The sequence below is a fragment of the Choloepus didactylus genome, chromosome 6, assembly GCF_015220235.1.
Source record: "Choloepus didactylus isolate mChoDid1 chromosome 6, mChoDid1.pri, whole genome shotgun sequence".
In the NCBI taxonomy this organism is placed as follows: Eukaryota; Metazoa; Chordata; class Mammalia; order Pilosa; family Megalonychidae; genus Choloepus; species Choloepus didactylus.
The window spans coordinates 24586879-24610574 of NC_051312.1; the positions used below are offsets into that span (position 1 = coordinate 24586879).

Consider the following 23696-nt stretch of genomic DNA (forward strand, 5'->3'; position numbering starts at 1 on the left):
CAAATAACACATATGAAGCCTTTAGCAAAGAACCTGACACATAGTAGCTATCAATATCTTTACTATTATCCAGTATTTAGAGTAATAATGCAACAGAATGAGGGAGGGTAAATAGGAAAGTGGAAGAGGATTATTCAGTCAAATGATAATCTGAAGTTGCTTTGATTTGGTAAAAATCTCTAGTCATAAAAGAACTTCAAGAAACTCCTACCCTGCCATTATTTCTGACAGGTCTTAGGTTGTCCAACTGGATTAGAATTTTTAAGGACTTGGGGATCAGCTGGAGTGCTGCAGTTGTGAGTTTAGCAAGTGAAGACAAATGGAGATTGGGCAAATTCTTCTTCCAAGCAGTTTATCTTGTTCCTAAACTTGGCATGAATCTTCAAAATCATCTTTACTTGCTGCATTGTCTCAGATGTGATAACTGAGAGGCCTAGCAAGGGGTAGGAGGTTTATATGTGTCAGATCTCTTACAAAAGAGACTTCTGAAATCATCCCCCAGCACTGAGAGCGCTAAAGTCATAGGGTGCAACTTCTTTCTTTCCTTTAGTGTGTCCTACTGATTTGAAGGGATAATGAGGATTTTAAAATCACTTTAAAAACATGTTTTAAGATTCTTGATATTCCAAGTGCCCCAGGCCAAGAGCCATGGCATAACCTGGGAATTTGTGGGAAGTACAGAATCTCAGGTTCCCACCAGACCCATTTAGTTGGAACTTATATTTTAATACTTTAAAGTGTCAAAAGCAGTGCCCTTGGCCTTCTTTGAGCCCTTATCAGCTTGGATAATTCTATGGCTTGAGAAAAGCACAGCCATGCCAAGACAATGTGGAAAGAGCTGCAGGGTAAGAGTCAGGTTTCTCTCTCCTTAGCTCTCTTTTGTAATATATTTGGATTCATGTTATTTGGTATATAGACCAACTCAGTCACTGCACTGAATAGCCATTCTAAGGCAGCTTTAGGCAGTCCACTCTAATCACAAGATTGTCCTTGACAATCAAAAAAAAATTCTTTTTTAAGTAGAGGAGAAGGGAGGGGACATTTGGAGAAAAAAGAAGCCCCAGTTTTCTCAACTATTTCCTTTCACATTTGCTTGAGAAAGACTCAGTTCCCCAGGAATGAGACAGGGTGCCATAATCTGCTAACCATAATCAGCTCTGATAGGGAAAGTAAAGGATCATCTGGATTGTGGGAATAAGAGAATATTCTTGCTTTCTTACTTGACCAAATATATGAGCAATAATGTTCCGAAGATTCCATAGAAAGGGCTAAATGTGATGAAGTGGCGGATGTAAAATCTGCTGACCATGGCGATGTCCTGCAGAGAAAAACACTTGAAAGTCATATGCTGTGAATACACTTACATTTCTCCTTGTTTGGATCGGGGTCCCTTCATATACTGGCTAAATCTTATGCTCTGTTATTCAGCACAGCTACATCTGGAAGGTACCAAATATTTTTGGTTCCCCTCTTCTACTTGGTTCTGGTTTTAGAGAATGAGACAAGTTACTCACTGCCCAATACCTTCGAAGGTACATAACTTGCATGGATTGCCCGTTAAAATATACAGGCATGAGAAGGGGGAGTCCAACTGAAAAAGAACAGAAAAAGAGGGTGAATAAATGAGCAGAATGAGACCTCAATGCAAGCCAGCAAGCTATCTCCTTACCATGTCACCCTGGAGTGTTGCCCCTGAGAAGGTGTACAAAATGGAGATCCCAGAGCCATATACTAGACTGCAGTGGGCTTTCTGAGTCTCAGAAGATGAACCAAAAAAGGGTCTGGTCCAAAAAAGACTCAGGAAGCTCAGTGGTGTTGGCTTCAGGTTCAAGCTCCCTCTAGGGACTAGGGAACCTTTGAAGATTTGAGACATTTTTAATGGAGATGTCCCAGAAGAACTTCTCTGTGAACTTTCAAGCTTTTTCAAGGGCCATGGAATCCCTCATCCCTCAAAGTCCTTGGGATTTGGTCCTGTAATAATATATTAGGATGTCAGAAATAAACAAGGTGCTTTCATATTCCGGACAGAGAGTTAGTTACCTGCATCTCCCCCAGGACCAGGAGGCTGCCTGAGAACAAAGGAGTCTCAATTGTACCTGAGATGCTAAACTGGCATTTGAAGGAAAGGACACAGTGAGGAAGCTCTTGGTGTTAGTGTGGTCTGTGAGGCAGGCATTCAGCAGTGAATCTGCACTTCTCATTCATTCCTTATGAGCTAAGGAATGTCTCGACATACAGACAGGGAGGTAAGATACACTACTCAAAAAAGTTTGGGGAAGGAACTCCAACAGCTTTTTCTTACATGAACATACATCTAGTTAAGTTAGGGATCAGCTAAAATGGGGAACCAATGTCCTCATACCCCTTTGGTCATATGAAAGGAGGGGTGAGCAATTAGTATAAGATGGGGACTCTCTAATTCCAGTAGTGGAAGGGACATCAGTGATGGTCAGCCCCCACATCTCAAAGAATGGGCTCACAGGCCATCATCCTCAGCCAGGCTACTGGTGGTCACTAGTGGCCAACACTTAGGCTAACCTGATCATCCATAGTAGGGTTTCTGATCCTCAACACTATTGACATTTTGGGTAGGATAATTCTTTATTTTAGGGACCTGCCCTGTGTATCTTAGGATATTTAGCAGCAACCCTAGCTTCTACCCAGTGGATGTCAATGCCACCATCCTCCCCTCCATTAACAAAATGTACCTAGACATTGACAAGTGTTCCCTGGGGGACAAAGTTGCTCCTGCTTTAGAATGCTGGTATATGGGAAATATTTGGGTCCTTCCCTGAATTTGGTTTATTTCCCAATTCCACAAGAATGTTTTGGATGAGAAGAGTTTGGGGCTTCTTGAAATCTTTCTCTGTCATGATTTTGGTTGAGAGCAAAGCCTGATCATTAGCAATGTTCTTTTATTGGTATCAGAACTACTCAGATACACATCTTTTCTTTGAAGCCTGGGCCCAGGTTCATATGTATTTGCTATGTATAGACCTCTGTCTGCCAAAATATCTTCTTGCAGCTATATGGAGGCCATGGCAAAAGTTAATTTTTTTTTTTCTCTTCAGACAATCTGTAGGTGCCTTTTATTCCCAGACTTCTACCTCAGTGATGAGATGCTTGTATAAAAATGCCCATTCACTTCTCTTCTTTCCTTTTTAGTTTTTTACCCCAGTCAATCTGAAGCAAGACAAGCTGCCTTTCTCAGTACCCAGAAGACATGGATTGGTCTCTTTGTGAGAGGATTCCAGTCATACCCTCTAGCTTGACAACTACTTGCCTCAAGGAAATGGGATGATGGAAGGTGGTTCCAAGGAGACTCACCTAAGTAGAAGTACAGGTGCTGCTTTTCATAGTCAATATATTTGATTTTCTTCTTGCCATACTGAATGGAGAGAAAATAAAACTAATATAAGAGACAACACAGAGGTCATTACACTCAAAGACATGTGATGATATTATACATATACAATCTCACTACTTAGAATTTGAATCATTTCCTAAGGGGGGGGGGTCTCTTTAGTTAATTTAGCATATGCTTAGTGCACAAAGACAAAAACACCTTGACAGGAAGTATAGAAGTAATGGCTGTATTTCCAGGACCTGACAGACACTCAATAAATGCCAATAAATGCATGACAATTCACATCTGCTCTATATTTTTGCTGCATGTTCACTCAGTTACAACACTATGGAGCTGTTCAATACTTGCTTACCTCATTCTTTTATATCTTCCTTTCTAACTGCAGATTTCCTTTGTCAGTCTAGCTAAAAGCTTGCTGATTTTATTGATCTTCTCAAAGAACCAAGTTTTGGTTTTGTTAATTCTATTGTTTTTTGTTTTCAATTTCATTTATTTCTGCTCTAATTTTTCTAATTTCTTTTCTTATTCTTGCTTTGGGATGATTTTGCTGTTCTTTTTCTAGTTCCTCCAGGTGTGCAGTTAGGGCTTTGATTTTTAATGTAGGTGTTTAGGGCTATAAATTTCCTTCTCAGCACTGTCTTCACTGTATCCCATAAGTTTCATGTGACATGTTCTTGATTTCATTTGCTTTAAAATATTTACTGATTTATCTTATAATTTATTATTTGACCCACTGATTGTTGTTCAACCTCCATATATTTGTGACTTTTTCAGTTTTCCACCTGTTATTGATTTCCAACTTCATTCCACTTATGATCAGAGAATGAGCTTTGTATAATTTCAATCTTTTTAAATTTATTAAGACTTGTTTTGTGACCTAACAAATTGTCTATCCTGGAGAATGATTTATATGCACTTGAGAATAATGTATATCCTGCTGTTGTGGGGTGCAATGATTTGTATACGTCTGCTGGGTCTAGTTCATTTATCATATTATTCAAGTTCTCTGTTTCCTTATTGATCCTCTGTCTAGATGTTCTATCTATTAATGAGAGTGGTATATTGAATCCTCCAACTATTATTGTTGAGGTGTCTATTTCTCTCTTCAGTTTTGCCAGTGTTTGCCTCATTATTTTGGGGGCAACCTGGTTAGATGCATACATATTTATGATTGTTATTTCTTCTTGATGGATTGCCCCTTTTATTAATATATAACATTCTTCTTTTTCTCCTTTAATAGTTCTACATTCAAAGTCTACTTTATCTGATATTGATATAGGTACCCCAGCTCTTATTTGGTTACTGTTTGAATGGAATATCTTTTTCCAACCCTTCACTTTCAGCCTATTTATAACATTGAGTCTAAAGTGAGTCTCTTGTAGACAGCATGTAGATTTCTCGTATTTTTAATCTATTCTGCCAGGCTGTGTCTTTTGATTGGGGGAGTTTAATCAATTAACATCCAATGTTATTATTTTAAAGGCAGTACTCACTTCAACCATTTTATCCTTTGGCTTTCATATGTCATATTTTATTTTTTGTCTCTCATTTTACCCTTTTAGTTACCCTTACTGTGCCAGTTTGAATGTATTATATCCCCCAAACACCATTATCTTTGATGTAATCTTGTGTGGGCAGATCTATCAGTGTTGATTAGATTAGAATTCTTTAAGTGTTTCCATGGAGAAGTGTCCCACCCAACTGTAGGTGATAACTCGGATGAGGTAATTTCCATGGAGTTGGGGCCCTGCCCATTCAGGGTGGGCCTTAATCAGTGGAGCCATATAAATGAGCTGACAGGCAGAGGGAACTCAGTGCAACTGAGAGTTATATTTTGAAGAGGAGCTACAGTCTAGAGGGACACTTTGAAGAATGCACTGGAACTGAGAGAGGAGCTTCAGCTTACAGAGACTTATTGAAGATGGCATTTGAAAGCAGACTCTTGCTCCTGAGAAGCTAAGAGAGGACAAATACCCCAAGTGCAACTAAGAGTGAGATTTTTGAGGAACTGTAGTCTAGAGAGGAATGCCCTGGGAGAAAGCCATTTTGAAACCAGAACTTTGGATCAGATACCAGCCATGTGCCTTCCCAGCTAACAGAGGTTTTCCGGACACCTTTGGCCATCCTCCAGCGAAGGTAGCCAATTGCTGATGTGTTACCTTGGACACTAAATGGCCTTAAGACTGCAACTGTGTGACCAAATAAACCCCCTTTTATAAAAACCAATCCATCTCTGTTGTTTTGCATTCTGGCAGTATTCGCAAACTAGAACACTTAACTGATAATCTTCATTTCCACACTCTCCTCCAAGCCTCTTTTGCCTGTTTTTTCTTTCAGCCTGCAGTATTCCCTTTAGTATTTCTTGTAGAGCAGGTCTCTTGTTAATGAACTCTCTGTTTCTGTTTATCTGTGAGTATTTTAAACTCACCTTCAATTTTTGAAGGATAGTTTTGCCAGATAAAGGCATCTTGACTGGTAGTTTTTCTTTTTCAGTATCTTAAATATTCACCCTACTACTTCCTGCCTCCATGGTTTGTGATGAGAAATCTGCACTCAGTCTTGTTGCGTGTCCTGCATTTTGATGAATTGTTTTTCTCTTGCTGCTTTCAGAATTCTCTCTTTATCATTGGCATTTGATATTCTGATTAGGATGTGTCTCAGAGTAGGCCTATTCATATTTACTCTATTTGGAGTATGCTGTGTTTCTTAGACCTGGATATAGATGCCTTTCATAAGAGTTGCGAGATTTTGAATATTATTTCATCAAATATTCTTTCTGCCACTTTTCCCTTATCTTCTCCTTCTAGGACAACCTTGACATGTAACATTATGTGCTTTGGTGTTGCACTCAATTCCCTGGTACTCTTTTTTATTGTGTTCCATTTTGGAAGCCCTGTCTTGTAACTTACTGATTCTTTCTTCTGCCTGTTCACATCTGCTGCTGTATGCCTCTAATGTATTTTAATCTCATCTATTGTGTCTTTATTCTCACAAGTATTTTATTTTTTTTCTGCATGCTTTCAATTTCTTCTTTGTGCTTACCCAGTGTCTTCTTAATATCCTTTATCTCTTTAGCCATATTTTCCTTCATGTTCTTGAATTGATTTAGGATATTTGTTTGAATATCATTGATCAGTGGTTTCGAATCCTGTGTCTCATCTGAAGTGTTAATTTGTTCCTTTAACTGGGCCACATCTTCATGTTTCTTAGTATGGCTGGTCTTTTTTTGCTGATATCTAGCCATCTGATTATCTTGATGGGTTTACTCTGATGTTCAGTTGCCCTCTCTTGCCTAGGGTTTTATTGTTGATTGACTTTGTGTTATGGCTCTTATTTGACTCTTGGTTCAGCTTATTCTAGACCTTTAGAATTGCCTGTGGTCAAAAGCAGAGCTAGCGACCCATGAATGGGGTACACATCAGTTCCAAAGGGCTTGAGGGGTAGGTATAGGAAAGATGAAAAAAAGTCTCTTTTTTTTCCTTTTGTCTCCCCAGAGGTGCTCTTTCTTGGCAGAAGATCAGATAGTCCTCTGCTGCAAAACTTTCCCTGCAGCAGAAAGAGCATATTTTTTCAACCTCCTTGCGCAGTGTTGAAACAGTGGCCACTGAAGTCCCTTTTCCTGGCAGGCTAGAACAGCCCTTCAGAGCTGGAAACTTGCAGTCCAAAATAGCAGATCAGAAGCCTTGCTAGGGATTCAACCATGCACCACTCTCCCAACCCATTCCCAGGAAGGAAGGCTTTCCCACCCCTATCTGTCTGTGGAGGCAGCTATGGACAATGCTTAAAGCAAGCCATGAGGCTGTGGGTTGGGCTTCAGCCCTGCAGGAGCAGCTGACTCACAATTTCTGCTGCACTTTTCAGTCTTCTTCTTGTTCTGCTCTTTCCTGGGTGCTATACAGTGCTCCCTGGCCTCCAAAGCCCGAGAACCATTGATTCAGACAGTTTTGTCCTATACTGTAGCTGTTTTTCATAGAATAAATGGACCCTATCATCCCCCAGTGCTGCCATCTTGTCTTCCTCTAGATTTCTTTTCTTATCTGAATAATAGATTTGGTCCTTTCTTCCTTAATTGTCACAAATAAAAAATCTCATAGTCATGAAGTAACAATAGTTATTTAATCCTTGCAGTTAATCCCAAGCCACCACATTTTCAAATAATGGGAAATATGGAAGACGGACTAGGTAGAAAACGCTTGGGAGTTGGCAAACCTAGAAGGAGGGCTGATTTTGACTTTCACCACAAAAGAGAACCTGATGTCTTCCAAGATATGAGCATATTACCAGGCACCTAGAAGATTTATCAACGCTTATTGGAGGAATGAATATTTGAAGAAAGTGGTGGAAAGACTGGCAGTAAAGTGGGAAAAAGTAAAGATCAGGGCTCATCTAACTATTTTTTTTTAGTTAGAGAAGTTATAGGTTTACAGAAAAATCATATATAAAATACAAAGTTCTCATACACCTATTTTTTGATGTGGAACATCACAACAATCTTTTGAGTTTAAATGATTTTAAGCATTACCTTGCCCAGAAGCTTTGAAACTATCTTATATAGAACCTTAAGGTTCTAGGGATATGTCCCAAGCTTAGCTGCAGAACTTGAAGGGGTGACCTCCACCACCAGTGAAGAGGCAGCATGTGTATTGAATGCAGCTCTAAAGAAGGGGATCCTAGAGAGCATCATGCTGCTTCATGAACTTCAGTTAGACAAACCTCCCTTGCTCTGGGGAAACTGAGATAAATCAACATGCTTCAACTCTAGAGGTGAACATAGGAGTCCACAAATATCAGGGATACCCCACTTGTTGTGGAACGATTGCAAATTTGTGATCATAGCCAAGGATTATATATATATTTTTAAATCTAGGCAAGAGACTTTGTTTCCTGATTCAGCTGGAGAAGAGGATAAGTCTCTCAACAATGGGAAAACCTGTTTACAAAGAATGGAACAGTTTTTGGTTTGTTTACCACAGGGCTAGGCAGCAACTGACAAAGCTACACTTTGTTTTCTTCTAGATGAAGATATCAACCTCTTCCTAATTAGCCAATTCTTAGGTTCCAGCATTTCCCCCTTAGAAAAAGTTAGATACTTTTCTCTGGTCATCCTTATACCTCCTTTGTTTAAGGAAGACTCTCTCAGAAAAAGCTTGGTAATTCAAATAGTCCTTTACCTGATGGTTTAGGGTTAAATTTTAAAGGAATCAATAATGGAGAAACACTAGATATGGCATTTTCCCTTTGTTTTTCTATTGTCCAAGAAGCCCAAATTAAAGGTGAGTATTGTAGGTGTCTTACAAGGCATTTGGGCTGTAACCAAAATGAGCATGAACAACAGAAGCACAGTTTCTCATCTAACTAGGTTAGAATTAGTTGAGAAAATGAGATATTTAGATGTTGGTGATCTAGTGCTTATTCAGTGTAGTGACCTATTTTCTCTGGGTGAATGTGTCTCCATGTCCTTGTCAAACATGGAAGAGCCTTTACCAACCTCAGCCACCTAGTTCCATGATGCAACATTGGCTTGTGTTGCTTAGAGGAAGTGAGCAGGCACTGAGCAGGGTCCCATGTGTCACTGGGATTGCTCAAGCAGAGCAATATGAGTTCTCATATTTTCTCCTTTGGGAAGTTGACCTTTAAGATCACAGTCATATATTCCAAATCTCCTTCTTGTCTTACAAACCCAGATTCAGTTATTTCAAATATATACCTTGGACCTACAAGTCAAGAGATGATCTCAGATGTACTAGAATCTGGAATTTCCAGATTGATCTTTCCAAGACAGGCTGGAGAACTTTCCAGGAACCATTTTGCATTTCCCTGCTATCCAGGAGCCTAAACTTACCTTGACAGGTTGTGAATCTCCAAGCAGAAAAAGTGGGCCCATGTCAATGTCTGGGTCTTTGGGGTAGATATTTGGTTTTACATGATGCTGGAAGTGTCGGTAGTTCCACCAGTCTGCTGACAATCCCTGAGGAGAAGAGAGTGTTCATTACCTTAAAGATATACCTGAAATAGCCTCTATTATCAGAGTTTTCTGCATGCAAGCCCAAAGTCAAAATAAGATATCTGAGCTTTTTTATCTTGCCCCCACCACTGGGTCAGAATGATTCCTTAGACAGAAGCTCTCATAGCCTATAAATAAATAAGTATTTGGCCCAGGAAGACACCTTCAGGCTAAAACAATTCCTGTTGATGAAAATCATAAAAAAGCTGTTGAAATCAGATGTTTATCCACCTTTGATTTATTTGATCTTCATTAAAAACAAAACAAAACACAAAATTCTGAAGGTAGGTGGGGCAGAGATTATTATTCCTACTTCACAAATAAAGAAACCTTAGCTCTGAGACTTTAATTAGTTCTGGGAAAAGAAATGGCCCCAGGTATCCTACTTCAATGAATATTTCAAAGAATCATGGATCTGAAGTGATCTCAAGAGGAAGACTTGGCTCAGATCACTGCATATCAAGGTTTCAATGTGCTCATATAAAAATAAATGAGAATAAAAGTCTTTTAGCTGGTGCCAGGCTTGAATCATTTTTGATTAGGTTGTTTGTGATTCTTTCTCAGTGAAATTCTGCTGGTTTTAATAGACCAAAGAATTTGGAGGCACATCAACCTAATCTCATATATTGGCTGCACAAATGCTGGCTTTGTGGTTTAGGCAAATTCTCCACCCTCTTTGAGGCTCAATTCTCTCTCAAGTAAATATAGTATAATGTTGACATTTACCTCCATGGGTGGTTTTGAGGAGACATGAGATGATGTATACAAAATGCTGGCACATAGGAAATATTCAATTTCTTCCTCCTTTCCCTACTATGTTAATCAATTGTGGAAGAAAAAGCAGCAATGTTAGTTTTCTGTTGTGTATTTGGATCTGTTGATAACTAGTCTATACATACTGTAGACTTGTGCTGTCCAGTGTGACAGCCACTAGCCACATGTGAGTACAGAGCCCTTGAAATGGGGCTAGTCATAGTAAGATGGGCTGTAACTGTAAAATACACACCTGATTTTAAATTCTCAGTACAGAGAAAGGAATGCAAAATATTTCACTAATAATACTTTATTTGATTAAGTGTTGAAATGATAATATTTTGGATATGTTGGGTCATAAATTTACTTTCAAAAATTGTTAGAACATTCAAAATAGTATATATCATTTTAGTGTGGTTTGCATTATTTTCTGTTGGACCACACCGGTCTTGACACTATACATCTGTGGCAGAGGAGGGTGGATATTTTTGGAAATCTCTAAATGTTAGCACTGTCTTTCCATCATTTTCTTGGAGGGATTCCCTCTTGCAACCTGCTCCCACTGTCCTCAGGAGCAGTATTCTCTTGTCATCTCTAAAATTCTACCTAACACTCTTACAGTAAAATCTCTCTCTCCAGGCCAATTGTCTCTCCTGAATCTTATTCCAGTATGGACAATCACTTTCTGAACATTTCCTTTCGGATGCCTCATGAGATCTTAAACTCAACCATGCTCATCAATTTCTTTTCCCTTTACTGGGACCCATGACACTCTAAACTTCTCCCATCAACTTGCCTACCACCCACTCACTCCTTCATTTGTGCATTCATTCATTTATTCAACCATTCATTGTTTAGTTTGAAGTACATGTTACGTGTCAGATACTGAGCTACATATTGGGAATACAAAGAAAAACATGATAAAATGGAGATTCCAAACTTATGGAACACGTAATGCAAAGGGAGTAGTAGACAAACAGGGACAGTGCAATGAGCAATGATTTTGTCTTTCAATTGAATCCTCTGAGACCCAAAGTTTTGGCTTCTTCCACCAGCTGATGGTTACCCTTTTCACTAACAACAACCTGCTGTAGTTGTAATAAGGGAGACAGGTCTTGATTCACCATTAGTCAGGGAGCAGCTCTTAAGCTCAAGGCCCTGGAGCTTAGAACAATGGTCTGCCACCAGGGCTATTATTGGTGTGATCTAAGCAGCTGGCTCCACCTTGCTCCCCTCTGTTTGGAAGCTGGAAATACCAGAGAGAGGGAGAGAATTTTCCATGGGGAAAGGATTATCGGCTTCATGCAAAACACATTACCTTGCCCCAGGTTCTTTACAAAAACCACTTTAAGTCATACCTTATTTGCAAGTTAGGCCCTTTCTTGGTGCAGTATAAAGAACCCTGGCTTTGGACTGAAATTGACTGGAGTTTAAATACCCCACTTGGCACTTAGCCAACTACTGTGGTGTATGACTTTGGATAAATTCCTCATCTGAAAAGTCATAGAGGTTTGCCAAGAGGATTACAGAAAACAACACCTTTGACAGTCCTTCACCCCAAACTGTTTTAGAGTCTACTCACAGAAACACCATAGGCCAGATTTTCTAGGAAAGTGTTAATTTCCATTATTCTGCCCCAGTATCCCTGAAAGAACACTTGATTTTTATACTTTTCAAAAGATGACACTGGGTAGTTTGAAAAAAAATATGCTACAGGGGGTCTATTTTGATTTTAATGTTGTATACAGGTCCAAAACATATGCATGCATTTCATGGTTTAGTTTTCAAAAGGGTTCTTTTTGTTGGGCAAACATGCAAAGACCAACCATATATATATTTGCACAGCTAGTGAATGAAAACTTGAAAGAATCTGAATATCTGTGTCTTTTCTGAGGAAGGGATCAGTTGATGTGAAATCAAGTTCTAAAATTATAAAATTGTGATGCAAGTATAAGATGGGGATGTGGCAGTTCATATCATAATTTTCTTTGTCACCTCTTTCCTGCACACCTTTCCTTCCCACAGGTAATTTTCTCTTCTGCACAGAATTGAATCTTATATTCATTTTGCTCATGAATCACTGGTTTTGCCTGCAAAAAGGCAGAGTACATGTGATTTGTTTTTACAGCCATTTCCCATTTTCTCACTTTGTTCACAAGTCATCGAGTTTATATTCATTTCACCTAGTGTAAAATTGTTTCTGAAGACACAATTTATATAGCTGCATACAAACTTGAACCAATGGAAAAGAGGTAATTTTCAAAAGTACCAGCAAGGGTGGAGCTGATCTGTAATATTCACCTGCTGGTACCAAATTCAACTGCCAATTACCACTAGGGCAGATCAGTCTCACCTTTTCTGCATCTCTGACTCCTCAGAAAAGGGGAGGGAAGGTCAGACTAACTGTTCCCTGAATCTCACAAGGACATGAGAAACTGTCTTTGCTTTTGGTCTGTGGTGAAGCTTTCTGAGTGAATACAGAAATACCTCATCTATCTGACACTCATGGCTAAGGGGTAGAAGAGCATGTCTACAGGAATTTTCCAGTTAAATGAAACTTGTCTCTTAAAATGACTGTATATTATCCATCTAACCATTTTGGAGGATAGATGTATTTCTAAGATGAATTGAGTCCCAGCTCTGTGTTATTTAATCTACTTAAGTTCCAGTTTGCTTAACTGAAAAGAGTAGATAAGATTAGGTGACTCCACAGACATCCAACTCGATGATGCTCTGACTTATTATCTAGTTCCCTACCTTCTTAATGCTATTACAACTGAACATTTTTCTTTATGATTCTGCATCCTCATTTTCATATCTGGAAAGATTGCTTCTAAATTAATAATAGCTAACAATGATTATTTCCCATATGCCGGGGACCCAGGTTAAGCATGATGCATGAATACCACATATAATTCTAAAGGGCCCTATGAAGTTGAGGCCATCATCTATCACTACCATACAGTTGAAGAAACTAAGGTTCACAGATATTAACTACCTTGTTCAAAGTGACCTGGCTAATTAGTTTTTGAGTTCCTACTGAAGCCAGGTCTGTTTTTAAAGCAATGGTTTCTAACTCTGGCTACAGATGAGAATCATCTCGGAAGCTTTCAAAATCATGCTGACCTCTAGACCCCATCATAGATGAATTAAATCATAACCACTAGAGATGCTGCCAGGCATCACTGTGTTTTAAAATCTCCCCAGATGACTTTGAATGTCAGCCATCATTCATCAAAGGCTTACTGAAGGCCTACGATGTGCCAGATACTCTTCTAGGCACTGCATTACCATGATGCATAGGACAGTGTTTTTCAAAAGCTCCCCAGTTAACTGTTGATGACAGCTAGAAGTAAGAAGCACTGCTCTGGAGCCTATGCTGTTTAATCCTGTGCTATGACTTCTTCCATTTACCAGTTTATGGGATATTGGCTTAAAGAGATAACTCCTTTGAACATCAGTCTCACCTGTAAAATAGGGGTGTTGTAATCCCCATGTGATCAGGGGACTGTAAGAATTACATGAGACAGTAGCCTAAAGGGGCTAGTTCAGAACCTGGCACTTGGCAGATTCTCATCTGCCCTCCTTTATCATTTGATATCGGTAGTAACTGCTCACTACTCTCAGTAGGCCTTTTGTTGGTCACTTCCAAGTTGCCAGGTAACCTGGGCAGTATAGAAATAGATGTGCATATATAATCTACAGATAAAGAGAAGATATCCCTTTCTATATGATATGTTTATGTCTACATCTATATAGATCTATATCTACACCTCCCTAGTTACCTGGTTTTCCAGATATCTATTTATCTCTCATCTATCTGTCTGTCTATCTATCTATCTATCTATCTATCTATGATGTTTTTTTCTAAGAGGTCCTGGCTTAGAGGCATGGACTTGGCTTAGTTGAAGACTCAGAGGCATTTTCCCTCATTTTGGGCCAGAGCACATAGTCACCAAATCTTAGAATGTCATAGAAGAGCAGAGATATAGTTTAATTCCTAATATCACAGATGGGAACACTGAGGGGCAGATTTAGAATGTGACTTACCCAAGATCACAGAGCTAGCATTGTCAGAGCCAGCACTAGAATCTGTACTGTTACCTTAGTTCATTTGTTCATTCATTAATTCATTAATTCAACAAATTTTTATTGAGGGTCGACTATGTGCCAGGCAGGCTTCTAGATGCTGCATTGCAGTGATGCAGAGAACAGCATTCCTGCCCTTCTGGAGCTTACACTAGGAGGACTAAGACCAGCTGCCATCATTGCCACCTGCTTTCCTCAGCAGTCTGGGTTTCACAACTTTCAATCTTGAACAGAGCCATTTGGACTTCCCTGCACATTCTTTCTGTTTCTTTTTAATATTTATCTGTTCCCCCACATCTTTGCCTTTATTTCTTCACAGCCATATCCTTCCAGGGCTAATCAGGCCTTCTGGGGATTCTCCTACATTCTCAGCAACAAAATGTCCAGATCCCTTCTTAGAACATTCCCATTCCTGATTTTACAGGCACGTCTTTATTTTGAAAGGCACAACAACCCTTCTCCTGAGGAGTGGTTTCTTTGGGGAATGAGGTGCCAGGAATTGGGCAAAATAGTCTATTGGGGTAAGGAAAAAATATTAGAACTTCTTAGAAAAATAAAAATTTTCTTCATAAACATTTGAAATTCTATTTTAGTGTATATTATATAATATTGTGATATATGTTTCTACATTGTTAGTGTATTTATAATACTAACATACTTTTATTGATAGGAGTGCACAATAAAAAAAAAAAAAAACTATTTGGAAACCACTGCCTTAAGGAATGACTTTCAAGAAATTCCCATTATTCTCTCTGAATATCCTGTACCTTGAGATGACCCATCACAAATCTGTGCATCAGATGATTCCACTTGGTTTTCTGAAATATGGAAAGGTGTCCTATGTCATGCTGCAAAAATGCACTCTGAGCCTAGAAGAGACAAAGTCATTGTTAGAGAAGTCGGCAATCCAAAAAGAAATCAGTAACTGAGCCCATCAGGGCATTCAGGATCACATTTGAGAACAGTGGGAGATCTCATTTAACCTCAAGCCAAGTTTACTTTGTATTTCTCATACCTGTCATGTTCTTTCCCACCTTCGTGCTTTTGCACAGTTTGTTCTCCCAGCCTAGAAAGCTCTCCTGGCCCCTGTCGAAATCTTCCCATATTTGATTCGCAGTTACCCTGTGGTTCTGAAGCTCAGTTTCTCCCCTTATAAATGGGGATAATAACAGACTCATAGGGCTGTTGTACAACTTAAATATGCATAAAATGCTCTGCTTATAGTAAGCATCAAAAAAAATGTTTGCTTCCCTTCTTGTTTCCAAAAGTCACTCTTTAAGGTGTAAGGCTAGTTGGCTTTTCAAGAAAAAAATCAACATAAAAACTTCTGGAATCTGGACACACATTGCTGCTAATTCTCTACCCAGCCTTCTCCAGTTGTTCCAACCATAATTAAATGCCTCTTTCTACTCCAATGGCACATGAGTTTTTCCTCTCTTTGGCATTGATGCCATTCTGTCATGTAGTATACTCAGTTGTTTGAAAGACTGTCTCTCCCATTGGATGACACTTTTCCCAAGGTCTGGGATCATGTACATTTCTCTGCATCCACAGCACAGCATGTAATATTCATTGAAGGCTGAATTCAGAGGTTCATATTTCATTCAACAAAGATTAATCAAATGCCTTGTTATGTGCTGGTTGCTATACTGCCAGTCATGGCAGAATCTATATGTTCTTATTCTCTTATAGTAAGATGTAGTCACTGCCCTTGAAGAATTCATGGTCTGATGCATTGATAACTGGTGGCTGGTTAATGAATGAAAGATAAGGATGAGTATTGCATGAATGAGGACAAATTGTCAAAGACTGAACTTGTGTGGAAAGATGGGGCTAACAGTGGCAAGTATCATTAATTGAACACGTACCATATACCAACCACTGTGTAGTTATTTTATGTGTTAGCTTGTTTTGTACTCCTCAGACTAATTCCATAAGGAAATTACTATCTCCATGATACAGATGAGGGAACTGAGGCCCAGTGAGGTCCAGTAACTTACTAGTAAGTGGTACACTGGTGAGAAGCTTGCCAGGAAGTGTCAGGCAGTAGCTGACACCTATCTAAAAAGAAGAGAGGAGAAGATCCTCTGAACCTTTCCCCAAGGCTACTGCCTGGGCTTAGGATACCTGCTCACCTGAGAAATTGTCAGGAGAAAGGAAATAAGTATTGTAACAGTCCAGCCACTGCCAAAATACCACAGTGTTAGCCAAGCCAGGGCTTCCAAAATCAAGATCTGGGCCAGATGAAGGAAAAAGAATCCCAGGTTGGCTTTGAACATGTTCATATCCTCTAATGATCTTCTCAGTTCTTGGAAATCTTCCACCAACTGGGACTGTGAAATAAATATGCAAGAAAGAAATTAGTATCTTTAGGGAAAGGGTACACAAATCAACATATTAATAATAAAATAGCTACCATTCGTAAAGCTCTTACTATATGCTAGACACTCTGCTAGGTTGCTAAGTGTTTTAGTAATTCTCACAAAATAAGGAGGTCAGTACTATTATTTTAGAGCAAAAAAAAAAAAAAGTTTATATATTTCATTGAAATCCTATCTGTGAAAATATCCCTTAATTTGAGACCTCTCTCTCCACAATAATTGGATCAATTGACCAGAATTAAAACCAAAGTACAACGAACAAAGAAACAAAAACTTGAAGAAAGATTATGCATTTTTTTTCCTGAAGAATAGAGAGATAAGTAGTTTTATGTGAACTGTTTTCAAACTGCTGTTATGAAACTCAGATTTCTTTTTTCTTGGAGTGGAGGTGTCAATAGAGATATATATAGCCTTAGAGTTGCCTTCTCAACCACAGTGTTATTCAGAAGTTGATTGGACTCCAATTATACTTTGATGAACTTAATTATCTAAATGGATTTGTGTTACCATAGTTACTCATACAGTTTGCAAAGTGCTTTCCAAGTCATCAGCTGTTAATTTGTGGAAAAGAGTCTTTCATAGAAGATGGCAGACACAGAACAATGGAGTTCACTCAGATTAGCTCTAAGGATAAATTTCCTGAGATATGTTCAGAGGATTCACAAGAACAAGACAAGTTCACCACTGGTGTTAAAGTGTGTCTGCTGGTGGGAGTGGCCCTGTATATGTGTGTTATATGTGTGTGTGCATATGTGTGCGTGTTCACTAACAATGCTAGCAGTGGTTTATAAGCTTTCCACATCAATCTTTTGGTTTAATACTATAATGGGTTTGAAAATACAACAGTTGAGAAAGTGAGCAGGATATGAGACAAAGGACAGAGTTGTACAGATTTAAGAAAGGAGAGACAAAAACAGCTATGATAATTCTAGAAACCAAAAATTTCATTTGAAATTTCACTGCTGCAACTTTTAAAGGGCCTGGGAAAGCCTGGAAAAACTTAAGAGTTGTTTCTCTCTTAAGCCTCCATCAGCCTTGGAGTTCTGTGGCCCTAGAAAAATTTAACTCATCATCTCTAGTGTGCCTTTCTGCCTAGTCATCTTTTCTAGCCCATTTATTATACAGAGTAGGGGTCACCAAGACTCAGAATAGAGAGTGACTGATTTCAAATCAGCAAGTTAGCATAAGACCCTGGACTTAAAGTTATGTCTCCTGTCACTCAGTCATGTGCTCACACACTAATTATACATATACATATATATATAAATATAAATAAATAAATATATATATGTATATATATATGTGTATATATATATACACATACACCTGAATATCTACATAGACATACTAAAGAGAATTTATGGTAAACATTTACTCTCAGAGACCAACAACTTTTTTGATAATGGTTATCTTACAGCTCTCAGCCATTAGTCATTAACAGGATTTTTCCTTTCCCTACAGAAAAAATATTAGGAAAATCAATTAATTGTTGCAACATTTTTTAACATAAGGCTACCTGCCCCAAATGATGGGGACATACCTGGAGGTCTTTAAATTACTAGTTCCCCTTTTGAGATCATGATAATAATAATATTTAAAATTTACTGAGCATTTCCTAGGTGTCATACTTTAAATGCCTTTAACTCTTTCAGTTATCTTCCCATTAATTCTTATGATGTGGTACTATTATTGCTGCTATTTTACAGACAGAAAAACTAAGCCCACAGAGAGGTATCGTAAGTGGCCTAAACTCATACAATTTGAATGGCCAAACTTCAGAGCCCCCGTCTGAAGCACAGAGCTTATGTTGCCCAGTACACAGCATGTGGGATGCACGTGGACCTAAGCTGTGAGCTGAAGTGTTAGTCTCAGCTATGTACACAGCTGGTTCTGTATTCTCCATTTTGACTTGCTTCCCCTATGCATCTATTTCTTCATTTCTTAAAAAGGGAATAATTGTTACTCTATCTGCCTGATAATGGTATATGGGGAAGGGGGAGTACTTTCTACAAATTATTTGAAAAGACTTAAGAATTATACAAATGTCAGTTGCTATAAAAAACAAATTGCTCAGTATTACGTAAAACCTTTTAAGATTCATGTGAAACCATCTAGGCAATTTTCTGTCTTACAGAGACCCTGACCTTTAGAAGACAGTATTTTGTGTAGCCAAAGTATTAGAAAAAGAAAGAATGTCAGACTTTCTTGGGAAGGCCAGACAGCTTTGGGGTCAGAGAGAAGTGATTTGGAGTCCCAGATCTTAGGCCGACCAGTTGTGGGACTTTCACAAGTAACTTACTCTCTGAACTATAATTTCCCCAAATGCAAAAAGGGCTTTAGTTAGCATATATTTGCATCTTTCATTCAGTAGTTATTTATGGAGTTCCTACTACATGTCTGATGCTGTGCAGGTTTTGAGGAGATGGGGTGAGTAAGCTAGGCAGCTATCATGGTTTAGAAGGAATCATAGACAGTAAACAAATCATTACAAGCAGTCAATAAAAAAATTATAAGTTTAAGTTGCCTGGCCCAAAAGATGTGTGGATTCATGGCATCACTGCTTGGTGAAGAGCCAAGAATTCTATTCCTTTGTTTCACAGAGGTTTAAGAGTTCTGAGACACTAAGGAGTATGAAATTGTTTTGAAATATATGGAATCCATTTGTTCAATCTATTTCAGCCCCACCCAAGGATGGTGGTTGGTTTGTCACACAGAATAAAAAGTCAACCTTGAAATATTCCTTGCTTGTCCCTACCCTTCCACACACACCCTTGGGTCCCAAGGTCTCACTCACATTTTTGTTTGTCTCCTGGCTAGGCTCTTCTGGGGCAAGATCTCCAATAAGCAGTGGCTTTAGGTACAATTGCACAGTGTCAAGATTTGGGTGCATAGCCCTGAAGACATCCTGTAAATCAGAGAGATGAGTTAGAGGCTTAGAAGAGCTGGGCGTATCTACAGATTAGTCTCCTACCTTATCTCATCCCTGGGAACCAGCATGGAACTCCATTATAGAGTATTTGCTTTTAACTCCAGGTTGATGTTCCAAACTAATTGATCAAAATTATCCTTGGAAACCCTTTATGAAAACTTCATAATAGAGACCCACATACTGGATGCACCACTTTTCCAGGAAAGTCCAACACAGCCAGGTTATCTTCTCATATTGGAAGAAATCACTGTGTCTCTTATTGAGCCCCAGAAGAAATAGGTAGGTTGAGTTTATGCGCTATGATGAATCTTTCAGTTACTGCACCAGGCTTGCTGTGGACGTTGCTTTCCCTATCTGAGGCATGCAATGACCAAGGCTGGCTATGCAAATCATGTTTCCCATCAAAGGTGCCCTCTTGCTTCTTGACCAGGTCCAGAGAATGAGAAGCTTGCATTAAATTATTCCTAGAGAAGGCAAGTTGATGACAGCAAGAAGACAAAACCATGAGGGGATGTGGAAGCATGGCCCTTGAGCTTTGGGTCATGCTTGGTTAAGTTTGGCACTGAAGGAGTCACATTGCTCTCCCTAAAATAAATGCTATAGGGACCTGGGCAGGGACTTGTGGCAACCAAGTAGAGAAGAGAGCTGACCAACTGTATTTTTCCACCTGAGGTCAACATGCATTAGCAATTCCAGGTGGCTATGAGAAGTGATGGCATTTCCTATATCATGCTTATTTTTGAAAGTAAGATATATTACACACCCTGCCAGGGATTTAAACAGTTTTGGGGAAAGAAAGATTTTCCAAGAGGGAGATACTAGACTTTTTGATGATATGTCTTCAGAGGTTTAAGTGATTAAAATGAAGAAATATAACCAAGTTCATAACATGAATATATGTACAAATTGCTCCAGAGAAGTACTGATTAAGAAATGGACCCTGGAGACAAACTTCCTATATTCAAAACCTGACTTTGCCACTTAATAGCTGTGTAATCATGAGCAATTCTCCTGATCTGTCTGTGCTTCAATTTTCTCTTCTCTAGCATGGTGGTGAAGATAATAACAGCTAAATTCATGAAGTTATTATGAGGATCAGTTGAATTAATTAGAACACTGATTGGCATATAGTAAATTCTCAAAAATATCAGCTAACTTTCTTACCTGTGTACTCCTGGTGATAAAAATTCAGCTCCTATCTCCTCTTGCGTACAATTCAGTTTTATTCAGAGTTTTACTTCCTATATCTCAATGCCTAAGTGGAGGGAGCTCTGAACTCTTCAAGTGAATATAATGAATTCTCCTTCTTCAAATCCTAGAACAACTTTAGATTTATCCAAGAACTACATATGAGACTACTTTTAAGAAGGAGTTTATACAGTGGCAAGGTTAAATAGAGGGGTGCAAGGTCAAGTCCATAGACTCATGCCACCTAAGAATCCTTAATTCATTGAGGTAGAAAGACGTTTGCACCCGATGGAGCCTCTTCAGCTTCTACTTCTGTGAATTCCCCTGACCCACCTTGGGAAATGCAAATGAGATGATATCAAAGGTATTTTTAAACTGTTGCTTTCTATGATTCTAAAGCTCAGTTCCCCTAAACAGGAAGAGGGTGAATCAGTGATTAAGAAGGTGATTCAACCATCTCAGGACAATCCAAACTGAAAAATCATGTTCTGCTTGCTGTTTAGGAGGTTAGAATGGAAAGTTTGGTGGATCAAGATGAGGGTGTAGAGAAAACACAAGTTACTGTAATTTCTTCTTACCCTGGGCAGTCATCCAGAGTCCTGCTGCAGTGTGCTGACAATAATATTCTAGGTTCATTGTTTCTCCTGATCCCCAACAACATTTATAGGTCAGTATTGTGACAATGGATATTGAAGACCCACAGAATTTTCTAGAGTAGAAGACACAGGCCCACTACCTGGAACTAATTTCAGTGAATTCATGTGCAGTACAACAAATGAGTTTTGGTAGTTTTTAGAATACTATGTATTTTTAAAAGACTTCCCTAATAGAGTTTGCAGAATGAGTAAGTTTTGCAACCCTCTTTTTGAAATGCCTGTGAAAACAGGTTCTGATATCAACATTCTTGGGCAAGTACGGTCCTGCTGAAGAAAGGAGAGGGGATAAAATGAAGGGGAAAAATGCCAGCATTTGTTGAATGCATCACATGTACAAGTCATTTTACAACCAACTCCATAAATGTCACTTTTGATCTGTGAGGTTCCATTACTTCTGTTGTACAGATAAAGTTACCAAGGGGAGAAATGCCTTGCCTTAAATGACAGTCAGTAGAGTCATGACTTGAAATCAGAGCTATGTGACTCCAAAGCCAAGGAGTTGTAAGGTCCTTCATGGCCTTAAATGTCTAATTCTTTTTCTGAAATGCTGCTCAAAAAAAGGACAATGCCAGATTGTTTCTAGATGAGGCTAAAACCAGTATCTTCTGGGTAGAGAGTTAACAGTGACTTGCTATCACATAGGTTTTAATCCCAGGAAGCACTGACCTAGATCTCCAGAGTTGGCTTCTACCAGTACCCATCATACACCAACTTCTCCACTGGACTGCTCCCCATTCAATAAACCCCAGGCCTCTCCATGGCTCTGAAGCTTTGCACGTATAGTTCCCTTTACCTTGGCTCCTTTCCTCCCTTATCTCTACAAAAAAGCTTCTCCTCATCCTTCAACATCCAGCTTAAATATTGTCTCTTTGTGCAGCCTTTCCTAACTCACTTTGGAAAGTTGTTCATGGTCTTTCCTGAACTCCCAGGACATTTTGTTCATGGAGCTTTCACCACAGTGGTCTGTGAGGTTTTAAAGCCTGGGACCATGTAGTATTAATCCGTGTATATCTAATACATCTCCCTATGCCTGGAATATGACATGTGATCAATAGATTCCTGATGAATGAAGGAAAGGTTGAATAAATAGATGAAATAGCATTTCTGTTACTGGGAGTTGGGGGTATTAAACAGTTGAACTCAGAGGGTGCAGATCTTAAACACTCTCCTTTTTCTCTTACACTCAGCATCTCCAGTTCCTGACCTTTTTGTTATTCTAGCAGCTCTTATTTTCATCTTTTAGCCTTTTGAATTCCTTCTCGTTATCATCTCTACTCCCTAAACTATTCATAAATTTGTGTTATAGCTCATCAAGAAATAGGAAAGATGTGATTATTACTATGCATTCACAAATCACTTGGAAATCCCATTAATTTTTGCTGTGTTTTACTGGAGGATGGAGGGGCATGCTTTGCTGTAAAAGCATCATGATCCTTAACTGGAAGGAGAACAGGACATAAAGTCAGAAGGACCGAAAAAAATCCTTCCTTTACAGCTTAAGAGCTGTACACAGGTTGTGCCCTACACAAAGACACCTGGCCAAGAGGGTAAGAACAGGCTGAAATCCAGCCAGTGCTCTGTTTGCCAAGTTGGGCCTATGGAGCTGCAATTGCCCAAAGAGTGTTTTTTTTTTTTTCCTACTTCACATTAAGGTACAATATGGGGTAGTTGTGGCCTAGCTTGAGTCATATTGGGCAAATTACTTCATTTCTCCAAGTCTTAGTCTGTCCTTTAAATGTGCATAATAATAATACCCAGTCTACCTCAGGGGCCCACTCATTCCTCAATTCATTTATTTAGTCTTTCTAAAATCTTTATCAAGGACCTAGACTAGTGGTTAAGAGCTTGGGTTTTAAATGGCAGTGATTGTATATTATTATTACTTAGTTCATCTAAGATGGGCCAAAACTTCCCCAAAGAATTTTACTAAGGGACATAAATTCAGAAAATAAATCACCAATGGCTAAGTGTGTAAGTAGTCACAAAACAAGATAACTCAAGTACACACCCAGATTTACTCACTTTGAAGAGCTCACCAGAATATTCTATATCCAACCACAGATAAAGCCCCCACTCTCACATCTTCATGTAATTCCTCCTCTCTTCTCAGATCTCATCTGCATCAAGGCATTGACTGAAACAACAGTGTCCTCATATTTCACTGGGAGAGTGAACTGTGAATAGGCTGGTTTGGGGGTAGAGTGCAGTATTCACTCTTCTAGGGGAAAACTGTTTTGGAGCAGAGAAGTCACCCAGATTTTCCTTCATCCACAGGGATAAACAGAAATTCATTTTTCCACTGCAAATCATTCTATTGTTTGAGAAATTT

At 38.9% G+C, this 23696-nt stretch overlaps 1 protein-coding gene across 3 annotated transcripts in view; it reads right to left on the reverse strand.

Annotated features, from left to right (window-relative positions):
• LOC119536065 (fatty acid desaturase 2-like protein FADS2B) overlaps positions 1-23696 on the reverse strand; it is a 35058-nt gene that overhangs the window by 5656 nt on the left and 5706 nt on the right. Inside the window, exons 2-8 of one of the 3 annotated variants that reach the window (XM_037838622.1) lie at positions 19389-19499; positions 16349-16546; positions 14981-15082; positions 9210-9335; positions 3328-3388; positions 1515-1591; positions 1221-1318 (exon numbers count right to left, since the gene is read on the reverse strand). In XM_037838622.1, the coding sequence (XP_037694550.1) occupies positions 1221-1318; positions 1515-1591; positions 3328-3388; positions 9210-9335; positions 14981-15082; positions 16349-16546; positions 19389-19499 (773 nt within the window). The remainder of the gene's footprint in view (positions 1-1220; positions 1319-1514; positions 1592-3327; positions 3389-9209; positions 9336-14980; positions 15083-16348; positions 16547-19388; positions 19500-23696) is intronic. The other 2 variants (XM_037838624.1, XM_037838623.1) reach the window with 2 other exon arrangements.